Source organism: Argiope bruennichi, chromosome 6 (assembly GCF_947563725.1).
Source record: "Argiope bruennichi chromosome 6, qqArgBrue1.1, whole genome shotgun sequence".
Lineage (NCBI taxonomy): Eukaryota > Metazoa > Arthropoda > Arachnida > Araneae > Araneidae > Argiope > Argiope bruennichi.
The window spans coordinates 83,409,149-83,431,632 of record NC_079156.1 but is presented as its reverse complement, the minus strand read 5'-3'; the positions used below and the strand labels follow the sequence as shown (position 1 = coordinate 83,431,632).

Sequence of the window (22,484 nt, the reverse complement as noted above, 5' to 3'; positions counted from 1 at the left end):
TATTGCAGTTAATTGAAAATGCATGTATATGTATTTATGCATGTAAAAGTATCAAATAAATTTATCGAATTATTTCGAATTATATAAGATATATCGAATTATATTATAATATTTATTAGTAATTTTTAGTATTTTTGAAGAGGAATTATAATCACCTTATTAATATTATTAAAATATATGTAATGTGAAACATCTGGATTATATAAAGCAACAAACTTTCGAGAATTATATACAGCATCAAAAACATATACAGCAACAAACTTTGCTTTCATTTGCAACCTCATATTATTTTGAAGTGAATAATTCAGATTAGATATCAGATCATTTCGAAAGTTTTATTTTTCCATCCACTCTCTATAAATCTCCGTACCTTCTAGAACTGATCTGGCAACATCATTCAAACGTTTCAGTTGTTCTAAAGACAACAAATTCTTCCCATCGCCCACAATTCCTTTACGAAAAAAATCTATCTCCGTTAATTTTACCTCTGGACCTTTATCTCCATTTACAACTTTTGGAATGGCAACAGAAATATTGCTCTTCATATGATCAAAACTTGTCTGTTTTATAATCTTATTCAGTATCGATTCGTTTGCAGCGATATCGTTGAAGTATTCTTCGCCTAAAAATCTGGCAATTCTCAAGATTTCTTCTTTTTTGTTTGCATGTAATTTCTCGTATGATATCATTAGAAGATTCTTGTCATCTTTGTGCTTGTGGTATGACAATATGTGTTCGAAATAGCGCCCATATCCAACATTTCCTGACAAAAAGTTCTCAAAATATTGATCGAAATCCATGAAACTACCTCTAATATTTCGAGAAAAATGGTAGTAAGATACTAAAGTATCTTCTGGACGTCTGTAAATGTACAATACTTTAGCTTTCTCGTTCTTTTGCATCAAATTGTAAGGTATATGATGCATGTACGTTCTTGGAGACTTCAGAGAGTTCAGAACTTCCACTCCAGTCCTTTCCATGTAAGGGAAAACTTTTTCCATATCTTCGCTGTTAGGAAATGATTCTCCCTTTGATATTATTTGTAAAACGATGTATTGTAGCCAGGTTGTGCCTGTTTTGGGGTAGGAAGAAACGATAATATCTCCTGATCGTGGAATGTAATCCATAACTTCTTCCAGAACTTTCTTTTTAAACAAAAAAGAGCCAGGAAACGGATATCCTCTAACAAATTGAACGTATGGGCTATTCAGAGGTTCTTGAGTAGCTGTCATATTTTCTCAGGAGAGTTCCCTATAGAAAAAAAAAACATTAGTAAATTCTTTAGCAAGTTTAGTGTTTTAGCAAAACTAAAAATATGTAGTAAATCAACAAAAAGAAAAACTATCGATTTATACTAGATGTTAATAAAAACTTTCTCCATAAGTTTAAGAAAAAACAAAAACTTATAGAACAAATGGTTATCAGAGTAGTTTCAGGTAAAAAACTAAAAACATCTTATCAATAACTTCAAAAAGCCATATATAATAATAAATCATAATATAAATAATATATTAAAAATACAGTTCAGCGTCACATCTCATTCTAATTACAATCGCAATGCACTATGGGATGACATAGGGGATGGCCTAATCAGGTATCGCCATCTAGTATCCAAAAGAGAAGATGCAATGCAACTTCTACACAGTTTATTTTTGAACGCAATTCTGCTGTTTATTCTGCAATAGTTTTTACAAAGAAAGTGACGTAAATTTTATTGTAATGTTATTTTATAACAGTATTGAATTGAAGATATTTAACATACACAACAAAAAAAAAAGTGAATAAAAAGGACATTGGTACAAAACCATTCAAAAATATATTTGAAAGATAATCTTACTCCATTATTTGATTCTTATTTCCTACAAGATACAAATTTAATTCGTCTTCTTTTAGCTGTTAACCAGATATCTTGATACTCTGATACACAGTCGACAAGTTTTTCTATAACCTCGCATTAAAAAATTTGAAAGGTCTCATTTAAAATCGACATCAAATATACAAAAATTCAATATTTAAAGGCCACACGAATCAAATAAAAAAATAAGATAACATTGTCGGTAAAAATTATTAAGTATTCTTTATAAAGCAATTTCGAGTATAATAGTACAAAGTGTCCAGATATTTGAGGATGTAACTTTTGACAAAGGCTTTATACATTCAGAAGTGCCCCTATTCTTTTGTCATCTTACACATCTTTTTCTTTCATCTATCATTTTACTCATCAATAATTTAATATTAAAAAATATTAGACTGCCTAATCATTGAAACAGAATTTCATAATATAACAGTAAAATATAAAAATTATTATATTATATTATACTTTAAATAAAATATAAATGGACTATGTCTTGTAACAAATTAAATTTACTATTTATTAAGTATATCAACAATTTATTTATGATAATTAATTCAAAATGAATTAAGAAAAATAAAATCAATTCAAAATGCACTAAGAATCTGCCGCTATTTTAACAAAAAGGTTTCTTTGTGAAGTTGCGTATATTTTTAAGTAACCGCCTTTGGCGAGCAGTTGATTCGCTGGGATTAATTTTCAATTTAATATTTTATGAATTTTGGTCTCTTAATAGTTTCTTCACTAAATGTTTTCAACTTCAAATTTGATAATCATATAACTCGTACTCATAAAAGCCTTATGCCGCTTTTTTCATTGTACTATGCATCTTTCTAATTTTCTATCACTGTAAATAAAATGTAAATTGAAACGGAAAAAAATTAAATTTCAACCAATAAAAAAAAACTTTTTGCATTGGTATAAATGAAACCAAACACAAAACAAAATATTTTTTTTAAAAAGGGGACATAAAACAGTTGTTCAGGATTAAAGTCTTACATGCATTATAGATTTATTTTTTATAAATTATGCAATATCTTAAATAATTATTCAATAAACATTTCTCTGATTCGTCATAAAATCGATTCTTTAATTATAATTTTCAAAGAATTTAAATTATGTAAAATTGCACGTCATTTAAATAGGATTTTATTTTGTTTCAGTCAGTCAGCGTACTTCTGAAAATTACACAGATTTCTATAGTCCTTTAGTTCTACGGAATCATATTCAGTGAAATATTCTTGACGCTCCAACTTTTAAACAAAAATTTTAAAAATCTTGTATTTTATACGCTTAAATCTGACCGGTTGTAAAATTTTGAATATCGCTATTTTAGAACAATCAGCAATTTCATTATTTTGCGCTAAAATAGCCTTAAGGAAACACCGGGAGCTGACGGACTTCTTCTTTGAGAAGGTCAATGGAGTGGCCTGAAATCCAGCGATTTTATAAGATAATAATATTTAAATTTTAAAAACTCATCAACTTTTAGCAGCGAAAGACTGCGCCATTTTTTATTTAAAACATTAGAAAACTCGAAAATATTTTACTAGATATGACTCATAGGACAGAGGATCTGTATAAAGATCTAAAATTCTTAATTCATCAGATCATTTATTGGCACAAAATGCATAAAAGAGTATTCTTTGCTTCTTTTTGATAATTTTTCCTATTAGATGTATAAACCTAATATTAAATTAGATTTTCAGACCTGATTAGAAAAGTATACGGTTTGTATATAAAAAAAGATGCTTGCATCAAATACTGCCAAATGTTAAAAAATAATATAGATATTTTAAAAGTTCAAATGCCGGCGTCCTGGCATAGGGGTAGCGCGTCTTCCTCGTGATCTGGGCGTCCCGGGTTCGAGTCCCGGTTTGGGCATGGTTGTTCTTCTTGTTCTATCTGTGAGATGAGTGAATGTGCCCTCCTGTAAAAAGGGGTTGTGCAAGCGAATGAGTGATGCGTGAGTGGCAAAGTCGTACTCTTGGCCCTAGTTGGCGCTACTATAAAAAATAAGAGACGCTCCCCTCAGGCTTAAATCGCTGTCTTCGTAACAGCGGGCTTGTCAGTGGCAAGTGCCATAAGAAACAAACAACAAAAGTTCAAGTAAATTTTTTCCTTGCACTTATCTTTCTAAAAAATATTATATTTCAGGTTGAGTTTATTCCTTACAGACATATGTTAAAATTACACTTTACTGATTTAATTTGCAGAAAAGGTTAATTTAATTTTTAAATTTCAGTTAATGTTGTTTTCAGTTAATAAATGTCAATAAAAGCTAATTTTTCTCTTGAGCGAGTAACGCCCTGTAGAGCGCCAATACGCAAACACACATTCATTATTATTATAAGTAAAGATTCGTGCCTTCATTTCTAATAAAGACAAAACACCTTTATAAGAATAAATGATAACGTCACCTTTTTCAGACCGATTGATTTTTGTTGTTTCTCACATAGTTTGCTGTTTCAAGGGCCCATTTTTTTTCTCGTAATCTACCTACACTTAATTTAGCTATACATACGTTCGATATAAAATTTTAGAGAGACATTGAAATCTAGAAATGCGTCTTAAATGAATAAAAATAAATTTCTTTAATTCAACATTCCTTAATTTTATAGCAAAATTCTTTGATTGGACATTCTTCAATTGAATAACAGCTATTCTTTAATAGAACATTAGCAAAATTCTTTAACCCAAGATTCTTTAATACAGTATTTTGATCGAGTGATTTAAGAATGACAGACGTCGGCAAGCTCATATAAAATTGTATTTATGATCTAATGAGCTACAGTCATAAAACAATTAAATACAACATAACATAATTTAGAGAAATCCTAACGACTCTACATTTTCTACGGCTAGTGGTTCACTACTCGTTTCTCTCTTTTGCCGCTGCAGGGCTATCCTATTTGTGACATTATCAAAACAAAACCAATAATAAAATTCTTTCATTAAACAATAATAAAGAGAGATTACTATTAAATGTTTAAATAACAAAAAATTGATATTGTTTATTAGTATCAATAATAATTTTTAAAAATAAACATTTGATTCACTGACAGATGGTTGAAAGATTTGCATTCCACTAAAGCTGATGTAAATAAAATCTTTTGCAGAAAACTTTTTTTTATTTCTTTAAGCAGAGTCCAAAGAGTAACCGATAATCTCTGAGTAAAGTTCTATTATTAGTTTATGTAAATGCCTGTTCAGGGTTATACGGACTTTCAAATTTGGGTATAACCCAAGATAAATGTTTTATCGTATTAGCATTTTTAAATTCATTACAGTTTACATTGAAATATGTATATCAGTAATTTAAAACTACCAATCAGCTGTTTTGAAATTATTTTCACATTCTCACTATTTTAATCCCAAATTTAATTTTGCCGAAGAGTTGATTTTGACACGGCTAACGTGGAAAAACCGTTCTCATTTTAAGAATACTTTAAAGAAATTTAAATTAATCAGCGATTAATACATAAAATTAGAATAATTTTTATTATTTATGCAACAAATTCAGTCTGATTTTAATTGTAGATAATAAATAGGATGCTCTGCTTATTTTAATACGATTAAATTTGCACATTTTAGTTTACTTCATTTTTTTCAATGTTTCGTTTTATTCCTAAAAAACATAAAATCATTCTAATTTTTTTTTTAACTTTTGCCCCGTAAGATGATTTATTAACGTTGGAATGGATTTTCATCACAAGAAATGTTTCTTTACTCGAACTTTTCTTAAAGAATCAATGAATTCAATAATTTATAAAACAATAATTCTAATAAATGATAAAAGCATTTCATTAGATTTTAAGCAGCGTTATTGGGAATATTATTTGTATTCGAAGTTTTAAATTCTGTAATGCAACTCCTTCTTAAATAGATATTTAAAAAAATCACATCATTAAGTTCAATGTCAATGTCAGTTTCAATAAAGTTTTATGTTGATAAAAAATATCATGTAAATAAATTTAAATACCGTAAATTATCGGTTATCTAAGTTAGTGATGATTTGGATCAATTGAATCAGTAGTTTAAAAAAAACGAGAATAAGTGTCATCATAAAGTTAAAAAAATTAAGTAAGAAAATATGTTTTTTTTTTCTTTTCCTTTTTAATAGTTTTAACAAATTCCAAACGAAGCGAAAAGTAATTATGAAACGAATCTTAGTTGAATCAAATATCGAACGGAAGTGTTTTATATGCTGGAATGGGGAAGGGCCATTTTTCTTAAATTGAACATTATTTTTAAAATTGCTCCATCAGACTCAAAACTTTATTTTAAATACAAATTATTATTTTTTTTGCACAATAGCACAAATATTGTGTAATACTTTAAAAATATTACGCAATATATTTTGCTATAAATAAATCTAGTATTATTAGTCAATTTTAATCTAGATTCTAGGTTTTTAGAGAGTTACAAAAAAGTTGAATACAACCTAATATTAAGATCTCTTTTTTTAAAACTCAGATAGGATAATTATTAAAAACAAATGAATACAAAAAAAAATGTTTTTTAGGCACCTGAAAGACAAAAAATTATCAATGGTTCCTTTTACTACCATTTAAAAAAATATTTCATAGTATCTGAATAAACTATTACACTTTTATTTAATATTCCCTTTTAATTTTCTCAGAGAATAAGTTATCTATACTTATGTAAAGCTCCATGTGTGTGGGTTGGCGCTCTACAGGCCAGATCGTTCGACCTACAGCTACCAAATTTGGCACATGCATACCTTGGAGGTCAGAAATGTGCACCTGGAGTCCCTTTTTTTTAATTTTTAACTATAATTTTAATTATAAATTAAAAATTAACTTCCACTAAAAAATCTTTTCATTCCCCCACCGCCAAAATGAGTAAGGCTTCAGTTTTTTTTTCATTCTAACGAGGATAGGCTTAATATATTTTCGGCCGATTACTTCAAACTATTCTGTTTATTTTCTTAGTGTTTGATGCATTTAAAATTAAACACTGTTAATGAATCGATCTTTCAGATTCATTCTGAAGTGCTTTTGAATTAAAATAAAACAGAATAAAGGAAATTAAAAATGTCTAATCGGCGTAGCGTTACCCCAACTGGCGTAGAAAATTCACGCATTTGCGTTACCATTATTGTTGCTGAAAATTCACGCATGCGCATTTTGTTTTGATTGTTGACAACTCTATTTTCAAAGGATACGTACTTGGTTTTGAAGGCTGAACATGTTGCCGACCGATTAATTCAAACGATTGTGTTCATTTTCTTAGAGTTTCATGCATTTAAAACTAAACATTGTTAATTAATTGATCTGTTCATGATGAATCTGGGAAAATTTTGTAGAAAACGTCTTGAGATATTACATAAATCAAGAAAGATATTCTTTAGTGGCGATAAGGTTTAAATACTGAGCGACTCTGTTTTCAGTACTCATATTTAAAAAAATGCTTCGTTTTAGTAAAAAATGTTCTTATATTAATTACAATTTAACCATTTCCACTTTAATTTAATGCATAAATTCTACGGGATCTACAGAAAATTAGAGTGATACATATTACGTTATGGCTGAAGTCCTTTATAATATTATGAAGGAATTATATGACTATCAAAATTTGAAGCTTTAAAATATGTTGATGAAGAAGCTATTAAAATAGGAGTTACATAAAATATAAATTTGGTGAAGAAAAGTTTCTGGCTTCTCTTGTTCAGAAACCACTTTTCTTACCCCTTTTTTACTCAATTTCTCAGATGAATATAAAAGGGAAATCTCGCTTGTCAGGTAATTATCCTTTTGTTAAAACGATATAAAAAGCGTGCTTTTATCGTAAGAAATACTTTTAAGACACATGACAAGAATATTGTGCAAGACACAAAGCTCAAAAAAATTATAACTGAGAAGAAATGGAATAGTTTGTCTTTAAAAAAATATTTATCTCTTTATTGCTAGTTTTAACACAATTTGACAATGTAAAATTTAAAAAAAAGTTTCATAAAAGGGCAAAAGAGATCTTGCCTACAGTCAAAAACATCATACTATGATAATACTTTAGGCTTGATTCGTCTATCTTCATTTTATTTTTAAAATTTGCAATTGATTATACAGTAACGATGACGCATATAAAAATATTTTTATATTGTATAACTTTATAATAAAAATAAATTCAATGCTTAAAATAATAAAAAATACTGATGCAAAATCAAGAAAATATTTTTTTAAATTTAATAAAGGTTGAAAAAATTATGCGAATTTAGATTCGACATCACTTAAAAGTTTTTTTATTTAAAAAATAGCATAAAACTAGTTTTTGTATAATAATATGCTCAGAAGTTATTGAAGAAAAACCATTTTTTTTATTAATTTTAAAATAAAAATCAAGTGAAATATTTGAGAAGTCCCTTCTTAGAAAATTATTACCAAATTTGGTAGCCCTCTAGAGCCCTGTTTCATTATACATTTCAGATGACAGAATTTGCAGATAGTATGTCAGTCTATAAGCAGTAAAGTGTTAAAAATACATTTGATACAAAAAATGCAGCATATAAATTGAAAATATTATAGATTAATCATCTATGACGACTATTTGGCTCATAACAATATTGCTTTATTTAAACAAATAGTTCAGATATTGCTTCATGTTTTTGATTCCGCTCAAGTGTCTTACATTAAAACCGGGTTATTTTTGAAATTTTGTTTTTTGTGTATCTAGACCTTTCTAACTGAGATCAATCCCATAACATCATAGCTATAGGAAATGCGTGAATATTTTTTCAACTATCCTCTTACTCTCGATGTAGTATACCATTCACTTTTTTATTCGCTATATAAACTAAACAAATATAAAACAAAATCCTTCTTCTTTCGCTTTCAAGAATGGAAGTAAATGATGCAATTAAATATTTGATGAAACACTGAAAAGTGCTTGAATTTCAAGGTAATAATGAAATCTTTTACTGGAACTCAAACAAAAAAATATTTTTAAAAAATCGTCAGAATTCAGGAAAGATTTACTTGATTATTAAATTGGCATAATTACAAAGTCAATTATTTAAATTTCAAAAGGATGCAAAATGTAGTTTTTTGTAATAATATTTTCAGAATTTATCATTAAAAAATCCAAAATTCAGTGTGATTTTTAATCAATTAAAATTAAAAAAAAAAAATTTCGAGGTCCCTTCCCCCTTCCAAAATATTCCATATTTGCATCAGATTTGATATTTGCTAGTCAAACGGTCTGCCCTGTATATTTATAAATAGAGATCTTTGCATAAAGTATGTACATAAATTTGGACAAAACAATAATAAATTTGATAAGATATTTTCACAACTAAACGATAATATATTAGTTAATAAAATTTACTTCCCACATTGTAAAAACGCTTTTTAAATTGAATGTATGCCTAACTAATACCGAGTTTTAATGTATTTAAAATTCCCATTATCTTATTCAATATAAAAATATAAATCTGAACTAAAATGAAACGCTTTAATCTGATTCATATATTAAATACGATGAAAAAACAAATTTCAGTAAATAGCAAAAATAAATACATAAAAAGAAAGCAATTTATTCGATTTCAAATATGCTAAACATTTTTACTTTTCTGATTCTTTTGTCATATACGAAGACTCAGTATTTTAATATTTAATCTCAGTGTAAATGTTCCTAATGTTTCTATAGTCAACCATAATACAAAAACAATGGAACTTTTAGTGCAAAATGAATATTCGAAATTCAGTTTTGGTTAGCATTTTTTTATAAGTTTTTGCAGAAATGTAGAAATTTAAATAACCCTCTGCAGTTTTTTTTTATTTTTCGCAATTTTTTTAAATCTTTCGTAGCTTTTTTTTTATCTTCAGCAGTTTTTTTTTATTTTTCGCAATTTTTTTAAATCTTTAGAAGCTTTTTTTTTTAAATCTTTAGCAGTTTTTTTTATCATCTGCAGTTTTTTTCTTTTTATCTAGATTTTTTTAAAATAAATATAAACTAAAAACGACAATGCAGCCTTGAAAACATTGAGCAGAAAAGAGAAGTGAAAAATCTAATCAAGGCCTTACCTTTCAAAAACAGAAGTTTTACTGTGAACTTGCTCTTTTAATCGTATATTAGGCAGAGTTTTCGAACTAAACACTTACAGTAAAACAAAAAGTTTACAGTACTTTAACTTCAGATGGGTAAACGAATAAGTAATGGGTAAACGAATACTCAATATTTCTTGAAAACAACAAGTCATGGCATACTTTCATTTCGAATCACATGATGTATACTAGTTCCAGCTTGCTTTTTTAGAAGGTCACGTATATGGAATAATAAAGCATTTATTGGATTACTGAGCATGCCTGACCTTGTTATTTTAGAATTGGGGATGTAATTTCCAGAAATTATTCATATAAATGCATTGCTTTTAAATGCATGTTCCTAATAATGTTATGCTGTACAGAAAAGCAATTTGCTTTATTTTACTAAGTAAGAATTTGAATCTGCAGGTGTAGAAAATAATGATTTTAAAATTCTTGCTTTTTAGTATCCGTTCGCTACAATAGAACTCAGTTCTTCTAATTCGATTGTAATTTTGATCGAATATTTTAAAAAGATAACGATAATTTTTATTACGTACAATATTCTTACATGATTTTTAAAATTTTGAATATTTCTTTATTACTATAATAATAAATGGTATAAAATTTTCTATAACATATGTTAGGCAAAATATAGTTTTAAATGCGTTAAATACCGATAGAAATAATAAAAGCAAATTGGAATTCTAATTATTTGTTAATGAATTTTAATTTTTAATAAATTTCTATAAATTTTCTTTTTAGTGAATTATTTGTTATAATTTGTAACAATCAAATGTAATTGGTGAATCAATTTCTTTATAATTTTACACTTATAGTATAGTACATTATTTATGATATATAGAAACGCTATGATATATAGAAATCGTTTGTGAAATTCCATATTCAAAAACATAAAAAATAAAAGTACATAAAAACATCAGAAATAAGCATTAAAAAATAGATCTGAGTATTTTCTGAGCTTAGAAAACTAAGCACTTTCTAAATACTTTGATAGAACTATCAAAAACTGCTGTTTGGTTATTGTTATTAACTTCAAATGTCAAAAACACTCGCATTTAAGTTTGTTTTCACCACTATTAAATATTTTTCTTTTCTTTTTCCAATTGTTGCAAGGATCATAGTCTCTTGATGTCGAAATACTGGTTTCAAAACATATCGTTAGTTCGAAATTCGATTCCTCTAAAGATATGCTATATAAGTGGATCTTGCGCTTGTGAAAATTGAATATAAAATTCCTCGTGCTGATTTAGGAAGAGGAAAGATGCCAACTTAGCTACCATTCTCATTATTTATTTCATCGTTCAAATTTGGATGAAATATTCCAAAAGACCTTTACAGTGTAGCTTCCGAAGAGAAATTATATGAGTATTGTAATTATTGTAAAAGTTTTTGAAACAATATTTGATTTTATTTATAAACGATCGAAAAATCTTCAATAAAAATAAAATACATAATTAAATTAAATTTTTATTATTCCGATTCTAATTTACTACTGCGTCGTTGATCCGTTCACGTTTTACTTTCTTCCATACGACTGAAAAATATTGAAATAGACAAAAAAATTTCGAACTCGAGAATCTCTAAGCTTCAGTTTCCCGATTCCGAAGCACATATTTTTGAAATTATTTCTATCTGTGAACACAGCATCTCAGCGACGCAGTGAGCTAAGGAGATGCAATTTGGTATATTGCCCTGATATCAACTATGTTGATTTTTTAGCAAATTTTCTATGAAATTAATGTTAATAACGGAAATGAGGAAAAAGCACCTAGCAAGAGTTGATATGATGTAGTAAGATTAATTGTATTAATATAAAAAAAGTTGTTTTTCTCATAAACGAATTTTCTTTTTACGCCATCAGTTTTTCTCACATAGCGTATTTTATTTTAGAGAATGCTGCGACCGTGGGCAGGAAGAAAGTATAAAATTGAAGCAACATTGCTAAAGAATTTTCAATCATTTTAAGAATTGTATTTATTCAGATATCTTGATTATTTTTCAAATTCAAACTACTATTAAAGCTCTATAAACAAACATCGGTCCAGGCATACGAGTCTTTAACGTTTAAAAATATTTTTCACATTAATAAAACTAAAGATAAAGTATTTCAATATAAGGGAGTAATGCGGTTAATATTAATAAACTAGACTCAATGCGATATCGGACTTAACATAAATAAGCTAAGGTCGCATTTCTGTTTTCCAAATATTCTTATCAATCAGCAAAGAAAAAAAATCGATTAGTGTTTTGAAATACCTAAGAAACTAAAATTGAATGAGAAGAACCAGCAATAAATTTCATTCTATGTGGCGCCATGTATAGAAATTATAAATTATAAGAAAGAAAGGAAAACTTGTGTGATGGAAAAGACATGAACAGAAAAAAAAAAGATCTATTAATTGAACATTTTTCTCTATTTTGTGAGGCTGGAATGAATTTATATTGTTGTAAATTCGCATTCGAACAGCCATGAAAGAAACCTTAACATTTTCATGATATCAGAGTTGCGCTGAAGACGAATCTTCCAAAATATCTTAGATGCATTGTTTTTAAAAAAATATATGCTTCAAATATCCTGAAAATTGTTTCTCAATGCGTTAAATTTCAAATAATGGCTCAATATTCGATACCACAATAATTATAAAAAAAAAGAACACTTATCAAAATTTTTACTTTTGTAACAAATTACCTGAACTTAAATAATTAATAAAAATTCAAAAATATTACTTTGAAATTAAAAGGAGACAATGAGTTAAAAACTATATTAAGTTCAAATTGTTCCAATCCTGAAATAAGTTGCCTTTGATTAAGATTAGAGAAAGAACGAGTATTCATTAGGTATAAAATAATGTGTGTTTAAATTTTAACGTGGTGCATTTTTATTTCTTTATTAGCATTTTAAGATAATTTATTTGGTAACTGTCTTTATATAAGATAATATTTTCAGAAGTTATCATTGATATCCGTTCAAATTTCACTTCATTTTTTTATCAATTAAAACTAATTCAAATGCGGAAAAATTGCAGACGACGCATGTACTCTTTTTCCGAAGTATATTTATGTGAAGATTCGTTACTTAAATTCTAACAGTTTGACTTGTAAAGCAACAGCGGACAGTCAAACAAAAGACATTTCCGCTATTAGTATTAATATATAGAACTGTATGATAATCATTAAATGCAGGCGGCTCTTTCTTTTTAGAGGCGTCATAATAACATTTTGCAAAACGTTATTAATTTTTCAAAGTCATATCGAAAGTTTTTAATGACACTTTGCCATCCTTGATCAGGAAATGTTTAATATAATAATTCACTACAAAAGATTTAAATAGGAAATTTAAACCGATATTTCTGTGAAAAATTTGATAAATTACAAAATATAAAATCAATGTGCATTCTATTATCCCCTCAGGATCGGTATATGCTTCCCAAGGATACCTGGCATGCTTTTAGACCCCCCCCACTCCAAAATAATCATATCTAATATGCATTTTATTAATGATTAAAGATAAGAATTAAGATACAAAATAAGTATTATAATATTCATTTATATATTGTACATTTTTTCATATATAATATTCATCAAATATTTTAAAATTTAATGTCGGTTATTATGTTTTAAAATATGATTTCAAGTTCTTTTAAACGATTTAACAATATTTTGTTCATATTTGCCTTTATAACAGCTATATTTCTTAATTATTATAAAAACTCTGTTTGAATAATTAATCAGCTGCTGAGTTGCTGCAAAAATGTTTTATGCATAGTTATTTAGGCTTAACTTCAACTCCCAAGAAGGCATAACATATTTTTTGGGGGGAGGGGAGGGGATAATATGAAGACTGCAAAAGTTGGGAAAGGTTACTTTTTTGATATTTGCCCTGGACGCCATTTTGCAAAAGTACGTCTCTGGTGGAATTATTTTACCGCAAAAGAGAAAATGCAATTTGAAAGTCAAGTTTTCCCTAATTTTAAAGAAAGTGACGTCATGGGACTCGGCTCCATTGGGAATGTTCTTGAAGAAAAAGTATAAAAATATTAAAATAAGACTTCTTTAATGCCTGTCATAAACTTATGCCTTAAAGTACTCTCTTGCATAAGAGTTTTAATTGGATCCGATATTCCACGAAGCAACTGATTACGAAAGACAGCTAGTAATTAATAAATACCAGAAGCATGTGAAGCTTTCACGAAAACAAAGCATTATTGCATAAAATAACTTTTTTTTTTTAAATTTGTTAACAATAGCAAGGTTACCAACATTTCTTGCAATGCAATGCTATTGACCGATTAATAATTGCAAGCAATTTCATTTGAAGAGGAAAAAAACTAACTTCAAACAAAGCCTGAAAACAATAAAGTTTTGAATTTTCATCTCTGAGAACAATGGCGGAAGAGGCAAGTGTCTTTTGGTAAAAAGAAAGGAAAGGGAAATTCTGCACTTGTTCCACGAATTCGCTAGTTCGCGAGACGGTGATTTCCACCGCTGTAAAGCGGAAAAGCCTGGACTTGAAAAAGAATCTGGGGGAATTCCAAGAGCGGACTTTGACAGTGAAAGTGCGGAAACCTTTAATATCGTCTGCATATAAATATCGGCCAGGAAACCTACTGATATCAGATTTTGAAATAGATCTGCTGATAGAAAGTTAGAACAGCGCCAACAGTCAGTTGAAGTTATAAATAGGTGAGTTTACTATTTATTTATATACAACAGATATTATTCAGCTTCGAAATTTATATGAATAAGATCAAAATTTATTTAAGGTAGGCGACTACGTTACAAAGTCGATTTCTTGCGAAATTTTGAATTTTTTTCTATTTAATATTCTTAATGTGTGAACAGGTTTCTTTTACATAACCGTTATAATTTTGTTTCTAAGTATACTTTTTAGGAAGTTACATTGATTTTCATATCTGTATTTACATAATTTTAATGCTATTTTATATATTTAGAAGCTATTTTCTGAAATTCTAATTTCTGATATAAAGACCAGGTAATATTCTTAATGTTTAAACAGATTTCTTTACAAAACGGTTATAATTTTTTTCTAAGTCCCTTTTCATTTTTGGAAGTTACACTGATTTTCATATTTGTATTTACACATATTTCAATACTATTTTACATTTTTAGATGCTATTTTCTCAAATTCTAATCTTGATACAATTTTCTTACGAAAAGCCTCACAAATTAAAATCTAATTCATATTTTTTGCTCAAATTTAGTATAATAATTTCTGAATACGTTCTGCAGATACTGAACTAGAGAGTGAGTAATCTATTCATTTAGAAATATTTCATAATTATTTTAGTATTATGCAATGTAAAAAATTTGAAAATTTCGTTTTATTTATCATTTGGAACCCGATATTTAAAAAAAATAGATAGAAATGTAGCTTATTTTTTAGTTCAAAAACTTGATAAAATATTCCTTAAAATTTCTACAAAATTTTAAGCAAATCATTTGATAAGCTTCTAGACTAGAATATTTTTGCTTTATACTTATTTTTAACAAAATAAGATCTTTTTTCCAATTTTTTTAAAAAAACTTTTGCCACTTAACAGAGATATTTTAGTTTCAGAGAATATTAAAAAAAAATTATACAAATATTCAAAAATATAACAAATTTCGAATGTTTTTTAAAAAATTCATCCCAAACGTAATCCCGTACCTTAACCTATTTATGTTTAGTTCACTTATAATATGTTTTAAAATGGCACACTAGTTTTGTTTTAGTTTTTTTACCTACATGGCTTTAATTATCCTTTTTTTTTCTTTCTGATTTTAATTTTTTGCATTTCATTTAAGCAGACGATTTTTTTGCCATTCTTTGATTCTTGTGAATGGTAACATTGATTCGGCTCGATTTTATTTTAAATTCAATTTTTTTATAAAATTTCGGCGAACTTACTATATACATGCATTGCACATAATTTAAATGATATATTAAATGATTTTCTTTTAAACTTCCTTGAAGTTTTTCATGTGCAAAAGTCTGAATTTACTGCTACTGATTAATTGTTCAGTCACTGATTAACTGATTTGAAATCGCAAGCCAAAATTTATCGAATTTTATGTTTCTATTTATTTCTGGAAAATGCATGTATAGTTTCAGATTGTTTAAAATGGAAAATGCAATAGCATTCACCGTTTCATAATTATCATTTATTTCTATTTCTCTTACTTTAATTTCATAATAACGTAGCTTAATCGTTGTGCATTCTCTTGATGAAAAACATTCATGTGAGATTCTACTCAATATGTAATTCGCAAAGCTTATAATTGCAATTACTTCATAATTACTACAGTTATTATTACAATTGTTAATATTCAGTAGAATAGATTTTCTAAAAATTATTCTCTTTGCAAAAAAAAGATCATTTGTTTAATCATGTGAGATTCTATTGCAATGAAAAAATTGATTTAAGAAATATAGAATTTATTCTGATTGGCCCATGGTCCAGTATCTGCCGTAGTTTGTTTTATTTTAACTTAAAATAGAGTTGAATATTAAAAATCAACAATGCTGACGTTTATAGAACTGCTGATGGTCAAAGTTTTTATGTCCTTAACCGCAGGACAATTTTATATAGGTTTGACAAAGAAGTTATAATTTATGTTTATATCACCAAATCCAAAGATGTGCTTCAAGTCTTTTAACTTATTTCTATGAAAATTTTACGTCAGCTACCATGTTTATTAAAAGAAAATCTATTGCTCTTGGCCATTATTTAGATTTACCTATTGTATCAAATATCTATATCTATTGTATCTATATCCTTTTACCTATCGTATCAAATATCTATATCTATTGTATCTATATCCTTGTACCTATTGTATCAAATATCTATATCTATTGTATCTATATCCTTTTACCTATCGTATCAAATATCTATATCTATTGTATCTATATTCTTTTACCTATCGTATCAAATATCTATATCTATTGTATCTATATCCTTGTACCTATTGTATCAAATATCTATATCTATTGTATCTATATCCTTGTACCTATTGTATCAAAGTATTGTATAATTAATTCATTAATTTTATTAATTATATTCATTAATTTTCTGAATTTAATTACTAGATTTTTTCAATGTCATTTCATATTTTATAAATTGATTTATTATCATCCAGACAGCAAAAACATTAAATATCTTTTTGAAATCGTTCGAAAAGAAATTAATCTAACAGTCTCAAAATATAATCCATTTCTTTGTAGATATGACATCCACTCTGTCTCTTTTGTGTCTGTGCCTTGCCATGGCTCTTTTCACGTCTCCCGTTTTGTGCCAATTTTCGTTCATGAAGCAAGCCTGGCAAGGAGGCGGCGATATGTGGAAGGCATACCAGGACATGCGAGAAGCAAATTACAAGGGAGCCGATAAATACTTCCATGCCAGAGGGAACTATGACGCTGCCCAGAGAGGACCTGGAGGAAAATGGATTGCTGGAGTGATTAGGTATGATACATTTCATTTACTTTTTTTTTGCACAATATTCTTTTCTTTACCCAAATTCAAATGGTAATTTTAATTACTAGATAAACCGGATGAACAATTTGGGAGTGTAAAAGAAATAACACATTGGGTAGAATTTTTACTTTTAATCCAGATTAAATATATACGAGGGTTGTCTAAAAAGTATTCGACCTTTGTCAGGGAAAAATATATTATTTACGTTACGAAATTGGGATCCTAATCCCCTTCAAAATAGGCCCTTTGCGCCTTCAACTCTTAACCCACAGATCCTTCCACTGCTGAAAACACTCCTGCAAGTTTCTTTTGGAATGGCGATCATTTCTGTTGTCGCGTTCTGCATTATCTCTTCTCTATTCTCAAAATGGGATCTTTTAAAAGGCATATTCAATTTCAGAAATAACCAGAAATCGCAAGGAGCCATATCTGGTGATTAGTGAGGTTAAGAGACGATAAAAATTCCGTGTTTCCCAAGAAAGTCTGAATCAGTCATCTTGAGAGAAATGAAAAATCATACGAGCACTTATAACAGCACCTTACTCAACGACCAGCAGGCAGCGACTGGCACACTCGAATACGGAGAAAAAATTGCAGCATGCATATTAAATTCTCCACTGTGAACAGTGTGTCATCTCCCACTGTGTACGGTGGCGTCACACTAACATCATTATCGTACGCAGGAAAATTCAAGGTCGGATACATTTTAGACAGCCCTCGTATATACAAAGATCTTTAGAAAATAAAAAAAAATTGCTAGATCTTTACAAAATAAATCATAACTAAGCAAGAAATTAATATAAAAATAATAAATTAAGTGAATGAAACATAATTCCTTTTCTAGTGCAATAATAATCATTACGAAATAAAGCTTCAGTTAGGGCAGTAATGATAATATGAAGAAAGAAGGAATTAAGGAATATAAAATCTCAGCAAAGATGCGCCTGTCCATAGATTTAACATAAAGAATTTGACCTGACTTGATGGCTTACGGAATACATCAAACGGAATTATTTGATTTTGCAGCAGAGTTAAGGATGTAACTATACCTAAACTGTCCAACAAAGGTAACGTAAAAGGAGTAAGAATGATGCAGGAAATAGTTTGTGGACGCTTTTGAATTCGATTATAATGGCACTAAGTTAAAAGTGTTAGTCAAAAGCTACCTGGAAACTATTTTTGAATGCCAGGTAAACAAAGTTGAAATTCAATAAAGGTATCAAATCTTGGCGCAGTTCTTTGCTTTCTCAAGCATTTAATCCATAGATCCACATATTTGTATATTCTCTGGAAGAAGAAGAATCTTTTTTAGGGGGGGGGGTAGGCATCCCACTATCGATTTAATGCCATATTCTGTTTTCAGCTCAAAAATTATCAAATGAATAAATGATGAGTTATATGTATGTCTTTATTCCAGTGATGCCAGAGAAGGATGGCAAGGTGGGGTCAGCGGTCGAGGGGCAGAAGACTCTGCAGCCGATCAAGTAGCCAACAAGTGGGGACGAGAAGGTGGAGATCCAAACAAATTCAGACCCAAAGGATTGCCTGACAAATACTGATGGGGAAAAATAAGCGATTTTAAACATAGAAATTATAAGAAGTGCAATGCAAGTCTTCATCCTCATGATATGATTGTTTGTTTGCATTATGTCACAAATGCCTTTCAACAACAACAAAAATATCATAAATTTTCGTTGTGATTTTTTTTTAAATTTCTCTAGTCTTTTTCAAATAAAGATTCATAAATGTTGATATGTGTTTAGTTTTATATCGTTTTTAATATTGGAAAAAATTAAAAGTTTTTTGAATCTTTATTTATGATTAAACTTTTTTTTTTTTAAATTATAAAACTCGAATTTCTAAAACTGATCGTTGAAATGCATTGATGAATGAAATTGATCGTTGACTCAGCATTCACATTCAGAGCTCTGGTTTTAGAAAATTTAACTTTCAAGAATTCTCAGGAATTTTTATGCAAATAATGTTTTTATTAAAGTTTTAAAGAAATTTACTTTAAAAAATAACTTATAATTGTTTCACAAATTTTAATACATCATGGTGTCTCATTAATCAGTTAATTATTATAAAAATAAAAATAATTTCAAAAGCCTTTATTATTGTTTCTATCTCCCATATCAAATTAAACCGGGAAAACTAAATGGAAAACCATGAAACCATGGTTGGAAGAAACATGTAAAAAATAAATATTTGCAAGCTATTACAATTAAAACTAGTTTTTTAAGTAATTAAAGAAAATTTAATGGAATTATTGAATAATATTACGCTAGTAAAGATTTCTCAAACGTCAGTAAGAAAATAAGATTTTGAAATTGAGGTAAGTCACAGCAGAAAAAAAACTATGCACTTTATATTTTCTAACATGCAAAGTAAGAAAAAAAAAAAAAAAAAAAAACCTCATAAAAATCATAAAAAAAAAAAATAATAAAAAAAAACGACCTCAGGTCTCTATTAAGTTTTCAGATATTATAATTTCCCGGAGAATCATTTTTGGAATCACGTTTTTCTATGAGTTCATCTATCTGTCTATAAAGAGAATAACTTGAAAAGGGAACAAATTGCATGAATGATATTTTATAAGTGTTTTTAAGACCAAAACTTAAGATCTGTATCAAATTTTGGAGGAATTTTAAAGAAACAAGTAAGAGGGATGGATTTAAATATATTAATATCAAAAATATAGAATGGATCAGATTTTTCAACAGGTATATTTATATTATTTATGTCTCTTAGTTCATATATTTGTGAATACAAACAACTGAAAAAAAAGCATCAGCAAGCAAAAATACGACAGCACAATAATTAATTAAACAATATTAAATACTTTTTAATAGAATGTAATGAAAGTGTTGTTATGTTTAAAACTCTAACTTAAAATAAATTAATAAGATCAAAAATCAATATTTATGATTAAAAATTAAACACATAATTCCTTCTTTCTAAGCTTAAGCATCCACGTGCCATGAGTAGCTTTCGCAATATTCTAAAACTCTAACTCAAAATAAATTAATAAGATCAAAAATCAATATTTTTTATTCTTAAAAATTAAACACATAACTCCCTCTTTCTAAGCTTAAGCATCCACATGCCATGAGTAGCTTTCGCAATATTCTAAAACTCTAACTCAAAATAAATTAATAAGATCAAAAATCAATATTTTTTATTATTAAAAATTAAACACATAACTCCCTCTTTCTAAGCTTAAGCATCCACGTGCCATGAGTAGCTTTCGCAATATTCTAAAATAACTCAAAATAAATTAATAAGATCAAAAATCAATATTTTTTATTATTAGAAATTAAACACATAATTCCCTCTTTCTAAGCTTAAGCATCCACGTGAGATGAGTAGCTTTCGCAATATTCTAACATAGTTTCTTTACAGAGGATCAAAATAGATTCTCAAAGTAATTAATGTGCAGGAATTTTATAAGCTCTTTTTTGGGAGGGGAGGGGAGGGGGAGCGGTACAGTTTAAACTAATGTCAAAAAGATGTGATTTCTATTCCTGAATAACACTCCACTTTTTTTTATTCTTAACCACTTACTTTAGTAGTTTTAAATATTTTTGTTGTGCCTTATGTGATTCTTTTTTGAATGAATATGTCTTCCAAAGATACGATTGCTAAAGTAATATCTATAAGTCTATAGCTTCTTGCTATAGTTGTTTTAAATGCTTTTTTCTCGACATGTATTTCTTTTTGAATGAATATGTCTTCTAAAAATACGATTGATAAAGTAATATCTTTAGGTCTATGCGTTCTACAGTATAGTGTGAAACAATTTGTAAAATATGTAAATGAAAAAAAATCATAAAAAGAGTAAAAATGCTTAAAATGTCAAATGGAAAACAATAAAAAGCACACGGGGCCAGACGAAGAAATTGTCAAATTACCCGGTCCTTTTGCCCCAGTTTTAAAGATTAAAAGTTTTTAATTCCTTTAGTAAGATTAACAAAGGTAAAGTATAAATAAATAATAAGTGCGAAAAATGCATTCTCTAAGTCGTAATGTAAAATAAAGAATAATTGAACATTCTTCCTGTTAGTCATTGAGATCTTATGCTGAAGAAAATAACAACATTTCACATAAAATACTAGAACATTATCTAAAAACTAACGAAATGAAGGCAAAAACTTTACTGCACGAATGTTTACTGTCCAGCAGTAGGTATGGAGATTTAAGTTTCCCTAAAGCAATGTAAATAAAAAAAAAATATCTCGCTCAGCTCATCAATTTGCCCCGGTCTCTTCTTTTATACCAAATTCTGCACATGCGTATTACATTTTTACAGCTTACGTAACAAAAGCTTAGTTGATGCAGCTTAAGAAAATACAACTCGAATAAAGAGAGCGAATATTTTGAGAATATAAATGAAAAATAATGACACTTATAAGGAAAATGGAAACTGATTGCATCAGAGAATCGATTTTGTATTTATGAGTTAAAATGAATATGATCTATAACGTATTCATGGAAATACCATATGTGAATGTGCCTAGAGCACAACTTACCATCCTTTTTTTACTTACGCTCATTGTTCTCAAAATCTCCTCTATTGTTCATTACAACACAGAGAAAAGCGTCTGAAAATTTGAGCCATATTTTCCCCAAATTTATTTATTTCTAATAAATACAAGTAAAACCAAGGTAATATTTTGCATGAAAAAGAATGAAACCATATTTGGTTGAAATTAGTGGATTCAAATTTCAAAATACCTTGACCTTTTGCTTAAATTGCATTTTAGCACAGAACTTCTTTATTTTGCAGAACATGATTAATTTCTATGATTTTTTAATAATTCATAGAAAGTGAAAACGAGGTGAAATGGCGACCAGTAAAATCATCCACCTGAACTTTGTTTCGATAAGTAGTAATTGAATAAAAATGACAAGAAAATCAATCTTGAGGATTTCCCTTGACCTGCTTCCTGAAGGCCTGCTTCCTTCAGACCATCCCCTATCCCCCCCCCATTTTATATCAAGGAAATGTAGACTTATATAATCACAATCGAAGAGAAGGTGCTAAATTGTATGAGAATATGAGAAAATCGAGTAGATTCCCGCTACTTGTTT

The 22,484-nt window shown here is 28.1% G+C and overlaps 2 protein-coding genes across 2 annotated transcripts; one reads left to right on the top strand and one right to left on the bottom strand.

Annotated features, from left to right (window-relative positions):
• Positions 1–70: 70 nt before the first annotated feature.
• On the bottom strand, positions 71–10,070 carry LOC129972374 (sulfotransferase 1B1-like). Its single transcript, XM_056086494.1, has 2 exons — positions 9,895–10,070; positions 71–1,251 (listed from the first exon to the last, which is right to left on the bottom strand). Exon 2 carries the CDS (start codon positions 1,230–1,232, stop codon positions 336–338), a length of 897 nt encoding a protein of 298 aa, XP_055942469.1. The 5' UTR covers positions 1,233–1,251; positions 9,895–10,070; the 3' UTR covers positions 71–335.
• A 4,372-nt stretch (positions 10,071–14,442) lies between these two features.
• Positions 14,443–18,955, top strand: LOC129972339 (serum amyloid A-5 protein-like). Its single transcript, XM_056086443.1, has 3 exons — positions 14,443–14,601; positions 17,141–17,381; positions 18,811–18,955. Exons 2-3 carry the CDS (start codon positions 17,143–17,145, stop codon positions 18,950–18,952), a joined length of 381 nt encoding a protein of 126 aa, XP_055942418.1. The 5' UTR covers positions 14,443–14,601; positions 17,141–17,142; the 3' UTR covers positions 18,953–18,955.
• The last annotated feature ends 3,529 nt before the right edge of the window (positions 18,956–22,484 follow it).

What these genes read in the sequence shown, in the direction of transcription:
- LOC129972374 (XM_056086494.1), bottom strand. Translation starts at nt 1,232, where the DNA reads ATGACAGCTACTCAAGAACCTCTGAATAGCCCATACGTTCAATTTGTT.
- LOC129972339 (XM_056086443.1), top strand. Translation starts at nt 17,143, where the DNA reads ATGACATCCACTCTGTCTCTTTTGTGTCTGTGCCTTGCCATGGCTCTT. An exon ending in TGGATTGCTGGAGTGATTAG is followed by an intron (nt 17,382 to 18,810) that starts GTATGATACATT and finishes TCTTTATTCCAG; the next exon opens with TGATGCCAGAGAAGGATGGC.